This window comes from Ovis aries, chromosome 2, assembly GCF_016772045.2.
Source record: "Ovis aries strain OAR_USU_Benz2616 breed Rambouillet chromosome 2, ARS-UI_Ramb_v3.0, whole genome shotgun sequence".
In the NCBI taxonomy this organism is placed as follows: Eukaryota; Metazoa; Chordata; class Mammalia; order Artiodactyla; family Bovidae; genus Ovis; species Ovis aries.
Window position 1 is genome coordinate 238,732,814 of NC_056055.1, and position 18,650 is coordinate 238,751,463.

At 41.4% G+C, this 18,650-nt stretch overlaps 1 protein-coding gene across 12 annotated transcripts in view; it reads right to left on the minus strand.

Annotated features, from left to right (window-relative positions):
* Nucleotides 1–18,650, minus strand: part of PHACTR4 (phosphatase and actin regulator 4) — a 105,422-nt gene that overhangs the window by 73,526 nt on the left and 13,246 nt on the right. For 9 of the 12 annotated variants that reach the window (XM_042245075.1, XM_042245070.1, XM_042245080.1 and 6 more), the window contains one exon: nt 7,804–7,857. The exons of 1 other annotated variant lie outside the window; for it this stretch is intronic. In XM_042245075.1, the coding sequence (XP_042101009.1) occupies nt 7,804–7,819 (16 nt within the window). In that variant the 5' untranslated portion in view covers nt 7,820–7,857. Of the gene's footprint in view, nt 1–3,256; nt 3,362–7,803; nt 7,858–18,650 lie in introns of all 12 variants that reach the window. 2 more of the 12 variants (XM_060410624.1, XM_060410623.1) reach the window with 1 other exon arrangement.

Below are 18,650 nucleotides of genomic sequence, written 5' to 3' on the forward strand. Positions count from 1 at the left end.
TTTATACTCTTATCAGGAAATAATATGACAGAAGATATTTAATTTTACAATAATGCTATATTAAATTTCTACTGAACACCACAGGAGGAAAAAAAAACAGAATTAATGTCATTTTTGGCGTTGTTTAATTCCAGAGGCATTTACCTCCTACACCTTAAGAATATCAAAACTAATTAAGTTCGTATTTTGTCCTTCATTCTTAAAGAGAAGGGAGGAAAGGACTGTGTTATTAGCACATTTTGAGCTCCAAGTGGTAACAACATGATATTACAAAAAATGTTCCCATTAACTTAAGTGAAACGCATTAGTCTTGAGCATGGCTCCACAACAAATGTCCTTGAAAGGTTAGGAATACCCCCTTTAAAACATAATAATAATTTATAAATTCAGATTTAGAATAGGAATAACTGACTTTAAGTTTGTTTAGGATATGGCTTCTGTTTTCTGCTTCAAAAAACTGATTCTCATATTTCCTATATGATACAAATTCTAATCAAAAGGAGCTGCTGCTGCTAAGTCACTTTAGTCGTGTCTGACTCTGTGGGACCCCACAGACGGCAGCCCACCAGGCTCCCCCATCCCTGGGATTCTCCAGGCAAGAACACTGGAGTGGGTTGCCATTTCCTTCTCCAATGCATGAAAGTAAAAAGTGAAAGTGAAGTTGCTCAGTCGTGTCCGACTCTTAGCGACCCCATGGACTGCAGCCTTCCAGGCTCCTCCATCCATGGGATTTTCCAGGCAAGAGTACTGGAGTGGGGTGCCATTGCCTTCTCTAATCAAAAGGAGCTATTACCTTGTAAATCTGTTCAATCTGTTCCCTGAATAACATACACATGAATGAAAGCTTTTGAAACTAGCTTTAAACTCAGGCTTCACACCAACAATCTTTCTCATTAAATAATTATTTCATCAAACACAACCCAAAACTTTTTTCAACGAACTGTGCTCACTTCTGTGGAAGGGAGGGTATACAGAAACTTAATGAAGTTGTTAGAAAATTTAAAACATTTTGAGAAGTCAATTTAGTATACACAGTTCCTCTCCTCCTGAGTCTGCTATTAGAAGAATGACTGCTAACCCATAAACATTTGCAAAGGGAGGAAGAAAGAAAGCAGAAGCAGGAATAAGCCATTTTAAAAAAGCAGTGGGGTAAGAAGCATCACATTAGCTCAAACTATACACATGTCTTCTCTGGACTCTTCCTTCCCCCAGCACTTATATATAGTATAGCCCTTACTTAAAAAAAAAAAAAACTCTAGTAGCTTAAACCAATATAAGTTGACAGTTAATACTTTCACTGTATTCTACCACAGGTCCCTTTGAAAGAAAAGGGAATAAAATAAGGAGATTTAGGGTAAAAGCTGTTTGATTCCTTTATCACCTTCCCCATTCCATGATCCTGAATGTCTGTCCCATATGAATTCTGGCAGAACTCTGGAGACTTGTTTTCTGGAAGGGATAAAACTAAATGGTCTCTGGACTGGGGGACTCAAAAGGTGGTTGATGATGGGAACAGAGCATGGAAAACACAGGGCAATTGGGCGAACATAATGAATACTGATTGCAGCAACCCTCCCAGTCACCCCTCACCATTCAGTGCTGAGAGGACTCCACCCCCGAACCGTTTTACTGATAAAAAGAGATATTCTTCAACAATCAACTGAGCTAGATAGCTCAGCTGGTAAAGAATCCGCCTGCAATGCAGGAGATCCCAGTTGGATTCCTGAGAAGGGAAGATCCGCTACAGAAGGGAAAGGCTACCCACTCCAGTATTCTGGCCTGGAGAATTTCATGGACTGTACAGTTCATGGGGTTGCAAAGAGTTGGACACAACTGAGTGATTTTCATTTTCACTTTCTTCAACAATAGGGACAAGAAGCTCACCCTACAGTAAGGCCCAAAGGCGACCAGCCTATGCACTTAGAGCTAATTTAAAGCTCACTCACCACTCTTAATCATAAGCATACAGCTAATTATTACTGGACGTCAGAAGAAAACTCCTACATGAGATCAAAACAAAGGAAAGGAAATTTGGAGGAAAAGAACCTGTGCAGAGCAAAGTAAATCTGTTGAAAACAATAAAGAATATTATGACAGAAATATTCAGAGCATAAAAGAAATCTCCTAGAAATTAAAAACATAATAGTATAAAAGAAAAATTTAATAGAATATAAAGATGAAGAAATCTTACAAGAGCTAGAGAAAAAAAGACATGAAAACTAGAGAACTATTTCATGAGGTCCATCACCGAGCAGTTACTGGCAATCAATAAAGAGGAAGACATGGGATTTAGGAAACAAAAGAGTCAATACAGGAAAGAAACAGAGTTCCCAGGTGAATAAGGATACCCCAGGATGACAGCTGTGTACCACACACAGGGACACACGTCCATATTGGAGCAGTGTGCCCCAACAGACATACTGAAGGCTGTCATACCAACATCTCTGCTGCCATTTATTCTCCTTTGTAAAGAAGATAATGCTCAGGTGAGCTGGTCTTGACTAAATGCTGGTGAATTTCTTCTCAAAATACTGAGCTTCCTGATGAGATCAGAAGACTCATTTCATCCTATACAAGTATTCTTTAACCTATTCCTAAAAGCTGCAGGTCGCAGAAGGAAATGGCAAGCCAGTATTCTTGCCTGGAGAATCCCAGGGATGGAGGAGCCTGGTGGGCTGCCATCTGTGGGATAGCAGAGTTGGACATGACTGAAGCAACTTAGCAGCAGCAGCACCAAAAGCTGTAGGCAGGTGCAGGTCATGATCAACTTAGGAGAGACCACAGAGTTGCTCACTCCCTCTGACCATTATTCTTCTGCCACGTGTCCAAGATTGAAACCCTGCCCAAAACAATTTCCAGGATTAAGTCTTGACTCTGTCCATGACTTCCACAGAAGGGACACTGTGAAAGTTAGGAATCTGAAGCAAGTGTGGCCCACTGATGCCTGGGGGTCCCCAAGATCCTTTTAGGACCCAAGAGGTACAACGATCTACTTAATAATACTAAAGAATGAGTTGCATTTTTCACCGTGCTGACACTTGTACTGAGGGTACAAAAGCAAAAGCAAGCAAAACTGCTGGTACCTTCACACAAATCAAGGCAGTGGCACCAAACTCTAGTAGGATGCAGAATCTTCACCACTGTATAGTTATAGTTAAAAATAATGAAAATTTAAGAAATAAAATCCTTGATAGTTTGTAAAAGCTATTATTAGTTTTCCTGAGACGGCAATGGCACTCCACTCCAGTACACTTGCCTGGAAAATCCCATGGGCGGAGGAGCCTGGTGGGCTGCGGTCCATGGCGTTGCAAGGAGTCAGACACAACTGAGTGACTTCACTTTCACTTTTCACTTTCATGCCCTGGAGAAGGAAATGGCAACCCACTCCAGTGTTCTTGCCTGGAGAATCCCAGGGACGGGGGAGCCTGGTAGGCTGCCGTCTATAGGGTCGCACAGAGTCGGACACAACTAAAGTGACTTAGCAGTATTATTAGTTTTAATAAATCTCAAGCCTTCTATATGTCTTTTCACTGCTTTGCATGATGAAATGATAAATACAATGGTCACCTTCACAAAAGGCACTTGTATAATTGAATTTCAAGCCGAACTAGTCATTTTTTTCATGAAATACCATTTTTATTGGAAAGATTACATGAAAAACTATGTTGTTCAAGCTTAGATGCTGCACAGATATTTTCTTAAAAATGAATGAAATCTGTCACTCTAAGTAAAACTGACAGTACTTGTTGCCAGTGAGATACATCAAGCTTTCAAGAGAAAATTTGAATTTTGGAAAACATACCTACTAGAGTGAGCTTGCCAACTTCTCAATACCTAAAGACTTTGCACGGAGACCAGTGGTGGTAGTAACAAATGTAATTTTAAAATATAATAAACTGTGTAAACATCTATCCATGTAAGTAAAAAATGTCCTAGAGGCCTTAGGTCTGTCCCACTAAATCTCTCACTTTAATTTTCAGAATGCAACAAATAATTCTTTTTCAATGTATCTACATAACTGTTAGTTAATCTAACTGTGACAAAATTCTCAACCATCTTTTAAAGGCTCCATCTTCTTAGAAACAAACTCATTTTGCATTCAGAATTCTTATTCTCTATTAATGGCACTGAGTAGACCGTAACCAGTAAACCAAATTCTTATCATATGTACATTTTGTGAGCAATTAAAAAACCCTACAAACTATTCTATAAAAATAAGCTCAAGGATATACTGTACAATGCAGGGAACATAACCAAATTAAATTTAAAAAAAAAACAAAAAATAAAAGGGGAAAAAAATCCTCTCACTAGCACAGAAGACAAACCTTTTCTCATATTAGTGATCAAAAGCACATATTAATTTATATTTCAACTGACTAGTAGCCAACTATAACTTTCATAGCAACTTCCCCTTTGGAATTCTCTAGTAAATTTAAGTTATTGTTGTTTAGTCGCTAAGCCATGTCTGACTCTTTTGTGACCTCCATGGACTATAGGCGCCTCTCTCCAGGGGATTTCCCAGGCAAGAATACTGGAGTGGATTGCCATTTCCTTCACCAGGGGATCTTCCTGACCCAGGAATTGAACCTGTGTCTCCTGCATTGGCAGGCGGAGTCTTTACTGATAAGTCACCAAGGGAGCCCAAATTTAAGCTACATTTAATTTTAAGTTGAATTTAATTAGCTTAATAGTAAGTTTACTCAGATTAAAGTCTATTTACGATATGCTTAAATTAGGTGAGGTAAAGAGGTCACTTAAAGAGAAAAAAAATATTCCCCATAAAAGCCTTTGGAATTGTCATATGTTACACTAGTTTATCATATGGACATGTTCTTTAGGATTTGTCACCAGGCAACTATTAACATATCAACTCAATTTACCAAACTGTTCATAAATAACGCCCCAGAAGCTACAAATTTATGAATAAAATACTAACTAACTGCCCTCTAGAGTTCAAACTAAGAATTTCACCGATGAGCTACATGCAATGTACACTCCAGAGTGAAAAAAAGCCAAAGCCCTAAAGAAGCCATTTAGGGTCGTTAAAATCAGAGGAGAAATTCTGATCTGACAAGGTTTAAAACAGCAGTCTTTTCAAAACAAGACAACAGCTATTAATCTGAGCAGTCTGATTACTTAATTGCACCAGGAGCCCAAAGAGCCTAATTTCAGTCATCTATGGTAACTGTGGGCTTCCCTGGTGGCCCCGAGGTAAAGAACCCACCTGCCAATGCAGAGCACGCAGGGTTGGGAAGAGCCCCTGGAGAAGGAAATGGCAACCCACTCCGGTATTCTCACCAGGGAAATCCCATGGACAGAGGAGCCTACAGTCCATGGGGTTGCAAAAGAGTCAGATACAACAGTGAAGTTTTGCTTCACTATGTGTGAACAGAATAGAAACTTGGAACACTTTAACTATACTATTTCAAGTTATGTGCTTCCCAGATGGTGCTAGTGGTAAAGAATCCGCCTGGCAATGCAGGAGACATAAGAGATGCAGGTTCAATCCCTGGGTTGGGAAGATCCCCTGGAGGAGGGCATGGCATCCCATTCTGGTATTCCTGCCTAGAGAATTCCCATGGACAGAGGAGCCTGCTGGGTTACAGTCCATGGGTCGAAAAGAGTCGGACACGACTGAAGTTAACTGAGCACACACTTCAAAAGTTACTCTGCCATTAAATGAGACTCAGATTTTTCCCATTTGGTGAAGAATCACAAAATGTTCAAATCAAAACCTGCCTCTAGCAGGCTGAGGTTAATCAAGGAAAACTGTCTCTGGTTGCTTTTTGTTCTGCTGATGAGTATTTTATTTTAATTTATTTTTTATTATTTACCGTCGGGTGTACTGGCTCTTAGTTGCAGTCTCGGGCTCCTGGTTGTGGTGTGTGGGCTCCAGAGCGCGAGGGCTCAGTAGCTGCAGTGTGCAGGCTTAATTGTAAGCTTCCAGGCACAAAGGATCTTAGTTCCCCAAGGACCAGGGATCAAATCCAAGTCGCCTGCATTGGAAGCCAGATTCTTAACCACTGACTACCAGTGGTGCATATTTTAAGTGGAAAGCACTTCCTAACTAGTCTTCCCAGTGTATAGTTTGGATTTGTTTTTTTTCTTTTTTGGCTGTTATACTTTTAATGGAGGGAGGTATAATATTCATCGGTGTACAAGAATGTTTTACATACTCATCAGCATACTGAGTAATGTAAATTTAGGGATATACAATGTGTTAAACCCAAAAAACTGTATCTGCACTCTGTAACTACGGAGCCCGTGCACCACAACCAAGATCCCACTCGCTCACCGCAACTAAGACCCAATGCAGGCAAATAAATAAATAAAATAAAACTACAAAGTTGCCTGAAACCTAAGATAATGGAAAGGCTCTTTTTACAGTTTTTACCCATCATCTTTACTTTTAAATTTCTCAACGGTATCTGGGAGAAGTAAAAAGGAATAGAAGGCTTATTTCAGCTATGCCTCAAGAATTCTAATGAAGCTGTATGGCAATGACACTGGAACTATGACATTTCCCCCAAAGGGCTTTCTAGATGACCACATCACAAACTTCTAAAAGTATTTCCAGTAGCATGTAGGCAAGTGGTGGCTTAATATTTAAAAGCCTGGAAAACAGCTAAGGTGTCCCATCCTAGAGAATTATAAAGCATGGTAGTAATACCATTTCTCCCCTACAGAGACACTTTTTAAACCAGGGAGGTAACCTTAAGGATACTAAAGAGACATCAATAGTTCTCCTAAAGCTTAAATAAACACCCCAAGGCACAAATGTTCCAAATGGTCCACTAATTATCCCAGACAGTACCTCTCTTTGTTTTCAATAGGAAAACAGATTTGAGTACACAGTGACTGACCTTTTAATCAAAAAGGTAAATATAAAACCTTTGTGTATCTAGATTTATACGCTCTTAGGTGGTGCTAGTGGTAAAGAACCCACCTTGCAATGCAGGAAACTTAAAAGACGCGGGTTTGATCCCTGGGTGGGAAAGATCCCCTGGAGAAGGGCATGGCAACCCACTCCAGTATTCTTGCCTACAGAATCCTATGGAAAGAGGAACCCGGTGGGCTACAGTTCATAGAACTGCAAAGAGTTGGATACGATTGAAGTGATTTGGCTAGTCCCTAGTTGCTAGTTACAGAATTTAAAACTTATTTTAACTTGTCAAATGGTTCTTTGCTTTATTTGAAGTAACTAACATTCTAGGGCACCTAGATCTCAAAGTCTGAGTGCCTCACAGCAATGTCAGAATTATTTTTTATAATACAAAAATGTTATATGCCTTTTCACTCTCATTAGCTCCAAACTGTACAGTCAGTTCTCCAAACTCTGCCGGGTATGTGACAACAAAATAGATTAGATGCAGGAAGCCAATACATGAATTCAGCTGTCTTCTATTAAACTAGACACTAAAGAGATTTGCAAGAATATAAAACAATGCCACTCTTCTTGTTAATCTTTTTTATTTGGGGGGCTATTTTTCATTAAGATTTTTTATTTATGTAACATATGAATGGTTTATTAATGTTATTTTTAAATGAATTAATATTCTAAAAAGTCTCTTTTAATTTTTAATATAGTAAATATCAATAGATATATGTTATACAAACAAAACTCTTTGGGGTCCTCAATTATACATAAGAGTATAAACGGATGCTGAGGTCAAAAAGTTTGAGAACTGATAGAGAGTTTAGCACAATAAACATGAAAAAAAATCAATTTACTCTCAAAGCTTTAATGGAGGTAAGGATAAAACACAAATGTCATTTACTAAGAAAAATGCAGGTGATACTTACCAAATGGATCTTCCATGCCACTATTAACAAGTTTAGGAAGGTGACAAATAGTTTCTAAAGAGAGAAAAAGGCAAATGATATACTTAAAACATAATATCCATCACCTTTTATATTCCTTAAAAAATAAACCCAATTAAGTTACACTGATTATAGTTTAAACTGGGATTTAGTTTAAGGGAGTTGAGGTACACACATATAAAAATATCATAAAACATTCAAGGCTAATTTTCATTGAAAAATATACATCATCCTCAGTTTCCTCAAATAAGTTCCCTTTCCAATCTCCATCCTGAATATTACCAGAGTGTAAGGGAAAAAGGCAAGTTAAGAAAAAATTTTTAGGAAGGGGGACAAAGAGAAAAAGGGAGGGGTGAGAAGTGGGAGAAGGAAGAGAGGGAGGAATAGAGAGCAGCGGGAAAAGGCCAAGCTTCTTTTTAAAGATTATTCATTTATTTGTGTCTGCTTGATGAGCTTCTCTCTAGTTGCGGTGTGCGGGCTTCTCACTGCGGTGGCTTCTCTAGTAGCAGAGCCCAGGCTTTAGAGTGTAGGCTCCATAGTTGCAGTACACAAGCTTAGTACCCTCGCGGCACATGGAATCCTCCAGGTCCCCTGCACTTGCAGGCAGACTCTCAACCACTCCACAACCAGGGAAGTCCAAAAGTAAAGCGTTTTATGCAAAAAACAAACAAACAAATAAACCCCACAGAACTCACATAAATATCTGGGAAAGAATATGAGGATATCGTAGAACAAAGGAATTGGTTTTGCCTGAAGAAAGTAGAAAGTAGTTTAGTAAGTTAAGAATGCTCAAATTTGAAAACAAAACAAAAAAAGTTTTGAAAAAAGTTGAGTAAGTATAGATATTCAACATCCCTCACCCTTAATCAAAACAAGGACCAAATCTGCTCAATCTTGCTTTTTATCTCTTTCCTAGCTTTGATCCCAAGAGTACTTATTAGTTAACAATTTGAATACTACAGTCTGCTTTTAAGTGAATACAACTAACAGCTGGGGCCAGCAGTGATCTGAGAAAATTAGGAGTGTGACAGGGTTTTGGAGTTGAATCACTCACAGACTAGCTGGCACTGAGGACCCACTCAGTGGTAGGTGTAACAGAAATAATCCCTTGCACAAGGTGCTGGTCCAGTTAAACTTTCACTAGTGGTGAAGACTGATGATCTATCTGTGGACAGAATGCTCTAGTTGATTGGATTTATGAGGCACCTGAAGAGTAAGGGGGAAATAATAATTATAATGATAATGTAATTGAATTGCCGACAAAGGTCCATCTAGTCAAACCTATGGTTTTTCCAATAGTCATGTACAGACGTGAGAGTTGGACCATAAAGAAAGCTGAGTACCGAAGAACTGATGCTTTTGAACTGTGGTGTTGGAGAAGACTCTTGAGAGTCCCTTGGACTGCAAGGAGATCAAACCAGTTAATCCTAAAGGAAAGCAACCCCGAATATTCACTGGAAGGACTGATGCTGAAGCTCCAATACTTCACCCACCTGATGCAAGGAACTGACTCATTTGAAAAGACCTTGATGCTGGGAAAGACTAAAGGCAGGAGGAGAAGGGGATGATAGAGGATGAGGTGGTTGGATGGCATCACCAACTTGATGGACATGAGCTCAAACAAGCTCCGGGAGTTGGTGATGGACAGGGAGGCCTGGTGTGCTGCAGGCCATGGGTTCGCAAAGAGTTGGACATGACTGAGCGACTAACTGCACTAAACTAAATCGAATGGCTATTGCTAAACTCTACTGATGCTCTAGAAAAAGACAACAAAAAGCTGAGTGATTAACGGTCAATTGAAAGTCAAATATGGGGAATTCACTGGTGGTCTAGCTCAGCCGATAAACAATCTGCCTGCAATGCGAGAGACCTGGGTTCAATCCCTAGGTTGGGAAGATCCCTGGAGAAAGGAATGACTACCCGTTCCAGTCTGAGAATTCCACAGACAGAGGAGCGACTTTCACTTTCCAGCACGGCCTTGGTTCAAGTCCTGGTTGGGGAGCTAAACTCCCATAAGTCCTGTTCAGTTCAATTCAGTTCAGTCGCTCAGTTGTGTCCAACTCTTTGCGACTCCATGCACTGCAGCACGCCAGGCCTCCCTGTCCATCACCAACTCCCAGAGTTTACCCAAAGTCCTGTGGTGTTCCCTAAATAAAGAAATAAGTAAGCAAAAAGAAATAAGAAAATCAAATATGAAGGCCACAGGACCTTTCACAAAGAAGCTCTTTGCTGTGGCAGCAGGAGGAGAGAAGCAGCTAGAAACCAGGCCCAGGAGTTAGTCAACTGGTGCTGTGTAGCCCAGCACCACAGAAGGTTAACTCTCGGCCAAGGGAGGTATGCTATGCCAACATCAGGGTCCTGATTGGGAACGAATGAGACTCTAACACAAGAGATGGAGACAGTGGAGTTGATCCCCCTCCAAAATTTTGAATGTGAAAGTGTCCCCAGAAAGAAAAGGCGCCCATCATCCCTGTATGATCTGCTCCTCTCCCCTCACCGGAAGATAACGCAGAGGCCTTCCCACCCTGCCCAGTAAACAATGTCTCCTCAGCACCTGCCACCTCCATGCCTCCTAAGTAGGAGGCCTTTAACTTGCAGTAGGTCACGACGTAACCGAGTCCAGATGTGCTATGCCTGATAAGGTCTGAAAGGAACTATAACCCAAGGGCGATGCAAGACTTAGCCAGCTGGTACCCAACAGGGGCCAGGTGAGAGTGAATGTGAATTCTGAGGGGGCTTAAACATGAGAACCAGAACATAAGGTTCCTGATCACTCTCCGAAGATAGAAGATCTAACACCCTGGCAAAAATCTCAGAATATGGTATGAACTTACCACTAGGATGGTTCCTAAAAGCTGGAAAAGCCATGGTCCATGATAAATAGCAATGTCAAAACTGCACAGGCAGACAGAGGAGGAAGGGATTAAAAGGCTCACATAGTGAAGCTGGCTTGCTGAAATGGTCAGAAAATCCATCCAAGTATTATGTTACTTGAAGTTTCAAAGCTGTTCTCTGTAAGAGTTTGGTACAAAACTAATACCACTGATAGCAATGGTGATGACACGATCCTAAAACAAAGGAGACCAGGCTGTGGTACTTAATGTTTGAAGCCAGGTGGACACAATTACTATAAAGATCACCAAAGTCAGGGTGGCAGTCAAAGGGATCTGACTCACAGATTTATGGAGATAGTTAATAAAGCCCGATATCACTTGAAGCAAAACAGACTAGCAGCTAATAAGAGTACTTCTCTATCTGTCACGTCAAAAGAAATCAGGGATGGAAGATCAGGATGCTGAGGGCAGTTGCCTCAATTAAAAAAAAAAAAAAAATCAGAATCAGTGCCCAATTGCTGAACCTGAACCAGTTTCAGATTCTGACCCCTATGACTGAAGCAGGCCAGGTACCCAAGAGAAAAGAACTTGTAACACCAAAGCAAGTATAAAAATTTCCTAAGAAACCTATGGCCTAAGAGTAGTGTTAGTCGCTCAGTTGTGTCCAACTCTTTGTGAACCCACAGAATGTAGCCTGTCAGGCTCTGTCCATGGGATTCTCCAGGCAAGACTACTGGAGGGAGTTGCCATTCCCTTCTCCAATGGCCTAAGAGACCCATATGCTATAGGTCTCAGGGACTCCACTCAGGAGGTTTCTACATTTGAAGTTTAACGCTCTGCAGTCACTGTGTTGGCTTTCCTGATAGCTCCGTTGGTAAAGAATCCGCCTGCAATGCAGGAGACGCTGGTTCGATTCCTGGGTTGGGAAGATCCGCTGGAGAAGGGACAAGCTACCCACTCCAGTATTGTGGCCTGGAGAATTCCATGGACTGTATAGTCCATGGGGTTGCAAAGAGTCAGACATGACTGAGTGACTTTGGATCTTCCCTGTAGCTCAGATGATAAAGAATCTGCCTGCAATGCAGGAGACCCGGGTTTGATCCCTGAGTTGGAAGATCCTCTGGAGAAGGGAATGGCAATCCACTTCAGTATTCTTGCCTGGAGAATCTCATGAACAGAGCAGCCTGCTGGGCTACAGTCCGTGGGGTCACAAAGAGTTGGACACAACTGACTGACTAACACACTTTGTCACTGTCTTAAAATCCTTAATAATTTTATCTATGAATTTCGGTTCCATAGTGAAATCTGATAGTGAAAATGAAGCATGTGCTCAGTTCACACTCAGTCCACCTCTTCGTGTCTTTCCAGGAGGGGTCTCTTGGCCCCTCCCTCTGGCCCCACCTGGCCATCCTTTCCCTGCTCAGGCTAGGAGTGCTATGGCACTTCTGATGGGCAGTTTCTCTTGACCATTCTCAATCCAGGAGTACCCAGCACACAAATAATGCTGTCAGCTCTGTCTATGGTGATTTACTCAGGCAATTGTAAACTGCATAAACAGGAATGCTAACTTTCTAAGGAAAGGCTGACATCAACATCTGGGGTCTGGAAGTATCATCACGCACTTAACGAGGACCAGGAAATAAACGAGTCCTGCCTAAGATCCAGTTCACAATGGGCCCGCAGGGTGTGTGGACCCCCTGGTGGTCATTTCCCTGGACCCCAAATGTATACTAAAATAGACACGCTTGGAAATTAGTTAGTCCTTGGTCTAAGGGGTAAGAGTTATTATACTGGGAAAGGTCAAGTGGAAGAAAGCCTCTAAAAGTGGGTGCCCCATCCCACTTTCCAAGATAATACATACAAAAGAAGACAAAATTGTATTCTGGGGGCAAGGGAGGGGAGATGACAGAAATTAGTGCTGTACTCCTACAGGATGCAGGATTTACCATGTGGGTTCTGCAGGAACCAGACACATCCTGCAGGAAGGTAGGAGATTATCACAAAATCTAATAGTAGGCACAACTGCAGCTGCCATGCCAGATGCGGTATTGTTGCTAGAGCCGACTAACACAGCCACAAGCAAAGTAAGTAGACAAACATGGAAGAATTAACTCTTTTTCTCTTACTCCTCCCAAGGAGGTAGGATCAAAAACAATTCACATGGAATGGATTACACCATACTTTTACAGGACTATGTCAATTTTGCCATCATCTCATATAGTCCGGTCCTATGATAATATGGACTTCCTAAAAAAAATCACACTGACCTACTATGTTAATGGTGGTGGTAGTTTAGTCGCTAAGTTGTGCCCGACGCTAAGTTGTGTGACCGCGTGGACTGTAGCCCATCAGGCTTCTCTGTCCATGGGATTTCCCAGGCAAAAATACTGGAGAGGGCTGCTATTTCCTTCTCCAGGGGATCCTCCTAACCGAGGGGTCAAACCTATGTCTCCTGCACCGGCAGGTGGATTCTTTACCTGCCGAGTCGATCAGCACAGAATGAGCTCTCAATGCATGAGAAGCTCTGTCCAGGCTGGGTGAAGTGGGGGCAGTGACTAGCAAAGCTGAGGCTCAGCCCTGCCTTCAGAATCCAGTTGTTCTGCAGGAGAGTTCATTAATCAGCAGATATAGAACACCTGGAGATGTGATACCAAGTTGACCATTCATCCAGAATCATCCGCCATGACCTAGATTCTATGAGATATACCAAGTTGTAAGGTTGGGTGGGTCCAGCCTTTAGGTAGGTGATACATCCAGTATCATGCACAAGAAGGACCAGAAGTCATGAGCATGAGCAGACAGCCAAACCCTGGTATCATCCACCACTGCTGCCAAGTGTCCCTGCCTTAGTATATACCTTTGGCCACTGGGGGGCCCTCATAGCCAGCTGACAAAGGAAAAGCTCTCCCCTTCACAGATGGCTGCAACAGAGTCCAAGTCAAAACTGGACAGTGGCTGCACTACAGTCTCATCAGGACGTGGCACTGAAAGGCAGTGCCCAATGGGCAGAGCTTTAGACAGCAGCTTTGCCAACGAAGGTCCATCTAGTCAAGGCTATGGTTTTTCCAGTGGTCACGTATGGATGTGAGAGTTGGACTATAAAGAAAGCTGAGTGTCAAAGAATTGATGCTTTTGAACTGTGGTGTTGGAGAAGACTCTTGAGAGTCCCTTGGACTGCAAGGAGATCCAACCAGTCCATCCTAAAGGAGATCAGTCCTGGGCGTTCATTGGAGGGACTGATGTTGAAGCTGAAACTCCAATCCTTTGGCCACCTGATGCAAAGAGCTGACTCATTTGAAAAGACCTTGATGCTGGGAAAGACTGAGGGCAGGAGGAGAAGGGGACGACAGAGGATGAGATGGTTGTATGGCATCACCGACTCAATGGACATGGGTTTGGGTGAACTCCAGGAGTTTGTGATGGACAAGGAGGCCTGGCGTGCTGCAGTGCATGGGGTTGCAAAGAGTTGGACACGACTGAGTGACTGAACTGAACTCTGGAAGAAACAGAGATATTTTCTGGGTGTACATTTGCCTTTCCTCCAATGAACACTACATGAGAGTTACTGAAATGTTTAATGTACCAGTAAGCATCATCCCAAGGCTTCCTTGGCTCAGTGGTAAAGAATTGTTTATTATCAAACCTTGTTTATTATCAAACCCCAAGACCCACCTGGGATCCCTGAAACTCTGAGTTCTGCAGAGTTAAAGATCTAGGTCATCAAAAAAAGGAATACTTCCACAGGAGACAAAAAGAGTCCCAAGAGGCTATAAGCTATGGCTATTGCCTGAGCATTGTGGAGTCCTTGCATCCAGGGATCACCAGGCAAGAAGAGGAACTACCATCTTGGCAGGGGTAACTAAACCTCCTTATCAGAAAGAAGGTTGCTATTCCACACCACAAAGGAGACAGTGAACGTATATTTAGAATCCAGATGATCCACTTGGGTGCCTACTGGTATTCCTTTCCCAATTCTGATAGTATGGTAAACAGACAAGCTGGAAAACTAATCTGAGAAAAGCATGTATGTAACCAGTGGTTCAGATTCCTCAGGAATGAGGGTTTGGGTCCTACCACCAAGTAAAGTCATTGAGACTGGCAGAGATGATAGCTGAGGGCAAGGGGAATCTGAAATGGAGAGTGGAAGGAAGTAAAAATTACCAGTTGTAACCCTGAGACAGTTGCAGCAGCAGGAGATAAAGTACTAACTTTTCTAAGTATTCCCCAGGAAGAGGCCCTCTAGCTACACTCCCAACATATACAAAGTAGATGAAATTAATGAAAATGAAAACACAAAATACCAAACTTTACGGGATACAGCTAGAGAGAGCAGTACTTTTGTTTGTGCGCTCAGTTGTTCAGTGCTTAGAGGGAAATTTATAGCTGTAGGAAGAAAACCAAAATAAACCAAAAGGAAGGAAATAATAAGAATTACAGTGGAAATCAGTGAAATAGAAAATACAAAAATTAGCTCAAAATAGAACGTCCCTGGTAGTCCAGTGGCTAAGACTCCAAGCTCCCAATGCAGGGAACCTGGGTTCAATTCCTGGTCAGGGAACAAGATCCCACATGCCACAACTAAAGATCCCACATACTGCAACAGAGATCAAAGATCCTGCATGACACACCTGAGACGAGGCACAGCCCAATAAATAAACATAATAAAACAGAAAAAACTGACCTGTGCCTATATATAGTAGGTACTTAATAACTGTTGAGCTAAGCAAGTGACTATTAAGAGCCAATTACATGCTAAGTACCACGCCAGATAGTATACAAAGGAGAGTAAATTTAACTTTAACCTTAAAAGCAATACCAGTAGAGAAAAACAGATGGTCAGATTAAGGAGAAAGTATTAATACAATATATGTGTAATAATGGAAATACAGGTAGCAAAGAAGAGAGTCTTCCCTTTCTAACCAGGTGAGAAATAGGGCTCTACTTCTACATAATGCTAAAGCTCACCTCACTCCTTGATTTTAGTTCCAAAACAAAACTCAAGGCAGATTTTAGCTAGCAAGAGGTCAAACTTGATCAAAATGAGTAGTATCTAAAAATAGTATCAAGATGATGAAACCACTATATATTAGCAGAGAAGGGACAATTTAAAATATTATTTCCATTTATTTCTTGGACTTGACTAAAAAGCTAACCATTAGAGGAATAAACAAGATTAAGAAACAGTGGCCTTTTCATGAAGATGGCGCCGAAGCCAAAGCAAAGGCTTTGAAGGCCAAGAGAGCAATGTCAAAAGGTGTCCACAGCCACACACACACACACACACACGAAAGATCCAGACCAAAACTCTGCGGCTCAGGAGGCAGCCCAAATATCCTCAGAAGAGCGCCCCTAGGAGAAACAAATTTGACCACTATGCCATCATCAGATTCCCCCTCACCACCGAGTCAGCCATGAAGAAAACAGAAGACAACACCACACTGGTGTTCGCTGTGGATGTCAGGGCCAACAAGCACCGAACTGAACAGCTGCGAGAAGCTCTATGACACTGACGTGGCTCAAGCCAGCACCCTGATCAGACCTGACGGAGGGAAGAAGGCGTACATTCAACTGGCTCCTGGCTATGATGCTTTGGATGTTGCCTATGAAACTGGGCTCATCTATCTAAACTGAGTCCAACTGGCTAATTCCAAATACAAAAGTTTTCACCATAAAAAAAAGAAACAGTGTATCAACTGCTCTTCTAGTCAGTCAGCCAGTCAGTTCAGTCTCCATCGTGTCCCACTCTTCGCCACCCCGTGAATCGCAGCACGCCAGGCCTCCCTGTCCATCACCAACTCCCGGAGTGATCTACAACTGTTCAGACAGACGCTACTACTTAACACAAGGAGTTAACACTGTAATCTACATGTACCTTTATTATCTGACACCACAGAATCTACCCTTTTGATTGGTAGACTTTTCGTTTCTTAAAATTACTTTCTTTGCTATTTCTCGATTATTCTTGTTAATACTACATAGAAATTTGGTAGCTACAAATAGTTCATAAGAACTTCATTTGTTTTTGCTTTTTTGGGAAAATGGAATGTTATAAAGAGATATAGATAAATTAAAAATGTAAATAGGATTTTGCAGAAATAAAAAATACTGAAAATTTTAAAATAGAGATTAACAATCACACTCTCAGTAAAACAATTTCACAAATGTCTTTTAAAAGGTCTGTTCAGGGACTTCCCTGGTAGTCCAGTGGTTAAGAATCTGCCTTGCAATCCAGAGGGCTTAGGTTCAGTCCCTGGTCGGGGAACTTCCACATGTCCGATGGTGTGGCCAAGAAAAAAAAAGATCCCACATGCCTTAGAGCAACTAAGCCTGCACGGCACAACAAGAGAGTCCATGAGCCACAACTAAAGATTCCATTTGCTGCAACTAAGACCCAACACAACCAAATAAAATAAATATTAAAAAAAGAATAAAATTAGAAGGTCTGTTTAGTAAAAGTTATACTTGTAAAAAGATTACTTAATTTTAAACACATATAATGAACATCTAACATTAATTAAGGGTAAAGACAAAAATGAAACTAATTTTCCATTTCAAGAAAAACTGTGACCTCCTCCTCCTGGTTAAACAGTCCTCTGTCACACTAAGCAGCATGAATCAGCTTTGAAATAGAGGTGCGGCCTACTGATAAGCAAAAGTACTCTCAAGAAATATATTAGTGAGTTATAAAGGACAGGCCTCAGCAAAGGCAATTCATCATCACTGATCATGACAAAATCTGCACCTAAAAAAATGTAGCATGGTTTCTTCCTGTCGTTTTATATATATATATATACTACATTATGAGAAAATCCCCCAGAACAAAACATATTTTTAAAAAGCTACAGTACTCAGTGACATGTCAAATCTTTCCAAAAAACAATTTTGGCAGTAAACATTAACTCTGATGAAAATACCACTTATAAAATCTCCAAAAATAATTTAACCCCAAACTAAACATGTAAAGAAATGAAATTCCATATTTGTTGTCAACTCAACCTTTTAAAACAGCTATGTGATTGACACACATGAACAGATAAATGGGAATGAAGAGAAGGAATTCACTGAAGAAATAAAAACGGTTAATAAAAATGAAAATATGTTCAGCCTGATTGCTAACAAGGAAAATGCCAATGTAAAGTGAGTTTTATTTTGGTTTTTCTTGCTTATCAGAATGGCTAAAAATTTGAGACTTCCTTGCTGATACAGTGGATAAGAATCCACCTAACAATGCAGGGGACATGGGTTTGATCCCTGGTCGGAAAGATTCTATGTGCTGAGGGGTAACTAAGCCCACATGCCACAGTTACTGAAGCCTGCACACCCCAGGGCCTGAGAGCCACAAGCAATGAGCCCCCTGTACTGAAGCCCAAGGGCCCAGAGCCTGTGTACTGCAACCAGAGAAAGCCTGCACGTAGCAACAAAGACCCAGTGCAGCCACAAATAAATAAATGAATAAAAAAACAGAATAAAATATTTAGTTTCGGGGGAAGAGAAAGGAGAAGAGGAAAGGCACTGATGAAAGGGTATAAGATGAGTATGTTCTGGAGACCTAAAGTACAGCCTGATGACTATAGTTAATAACAAAGTTCTGCATACTTGAAATCTGCTAAGAGTAGATCTGTGAAGCACTACTTATTTTTAAATATCATATATTAATGGACATATAGGGAATTTAGAAAAACGGTACCAACAATACTACGTGCAGGGCAGCAAAGGAGACAGAGACAGAAAGAACAGGCTTTTGAACTCAGTGGGAGAAGGAGAGGGTGGAATGATTTGAGAGAACAGCACTGAAACATATTCACTGCCATATATAAAACAGACAGCTGCTGCTGAGTCGCTTCAGTCGTGTCCAACTCTGTGTGACCCCACAGACAGCAGCCCACCAGGCTCCCCCATCCCTGGGATTCTCCAGGAAAGAACACTGGAGTGGGTTGCCATTGCCTTCTCCAATGCATGAAAGTGAAAAGTGAAAGTGAAGTCGCTCAGTCGTGT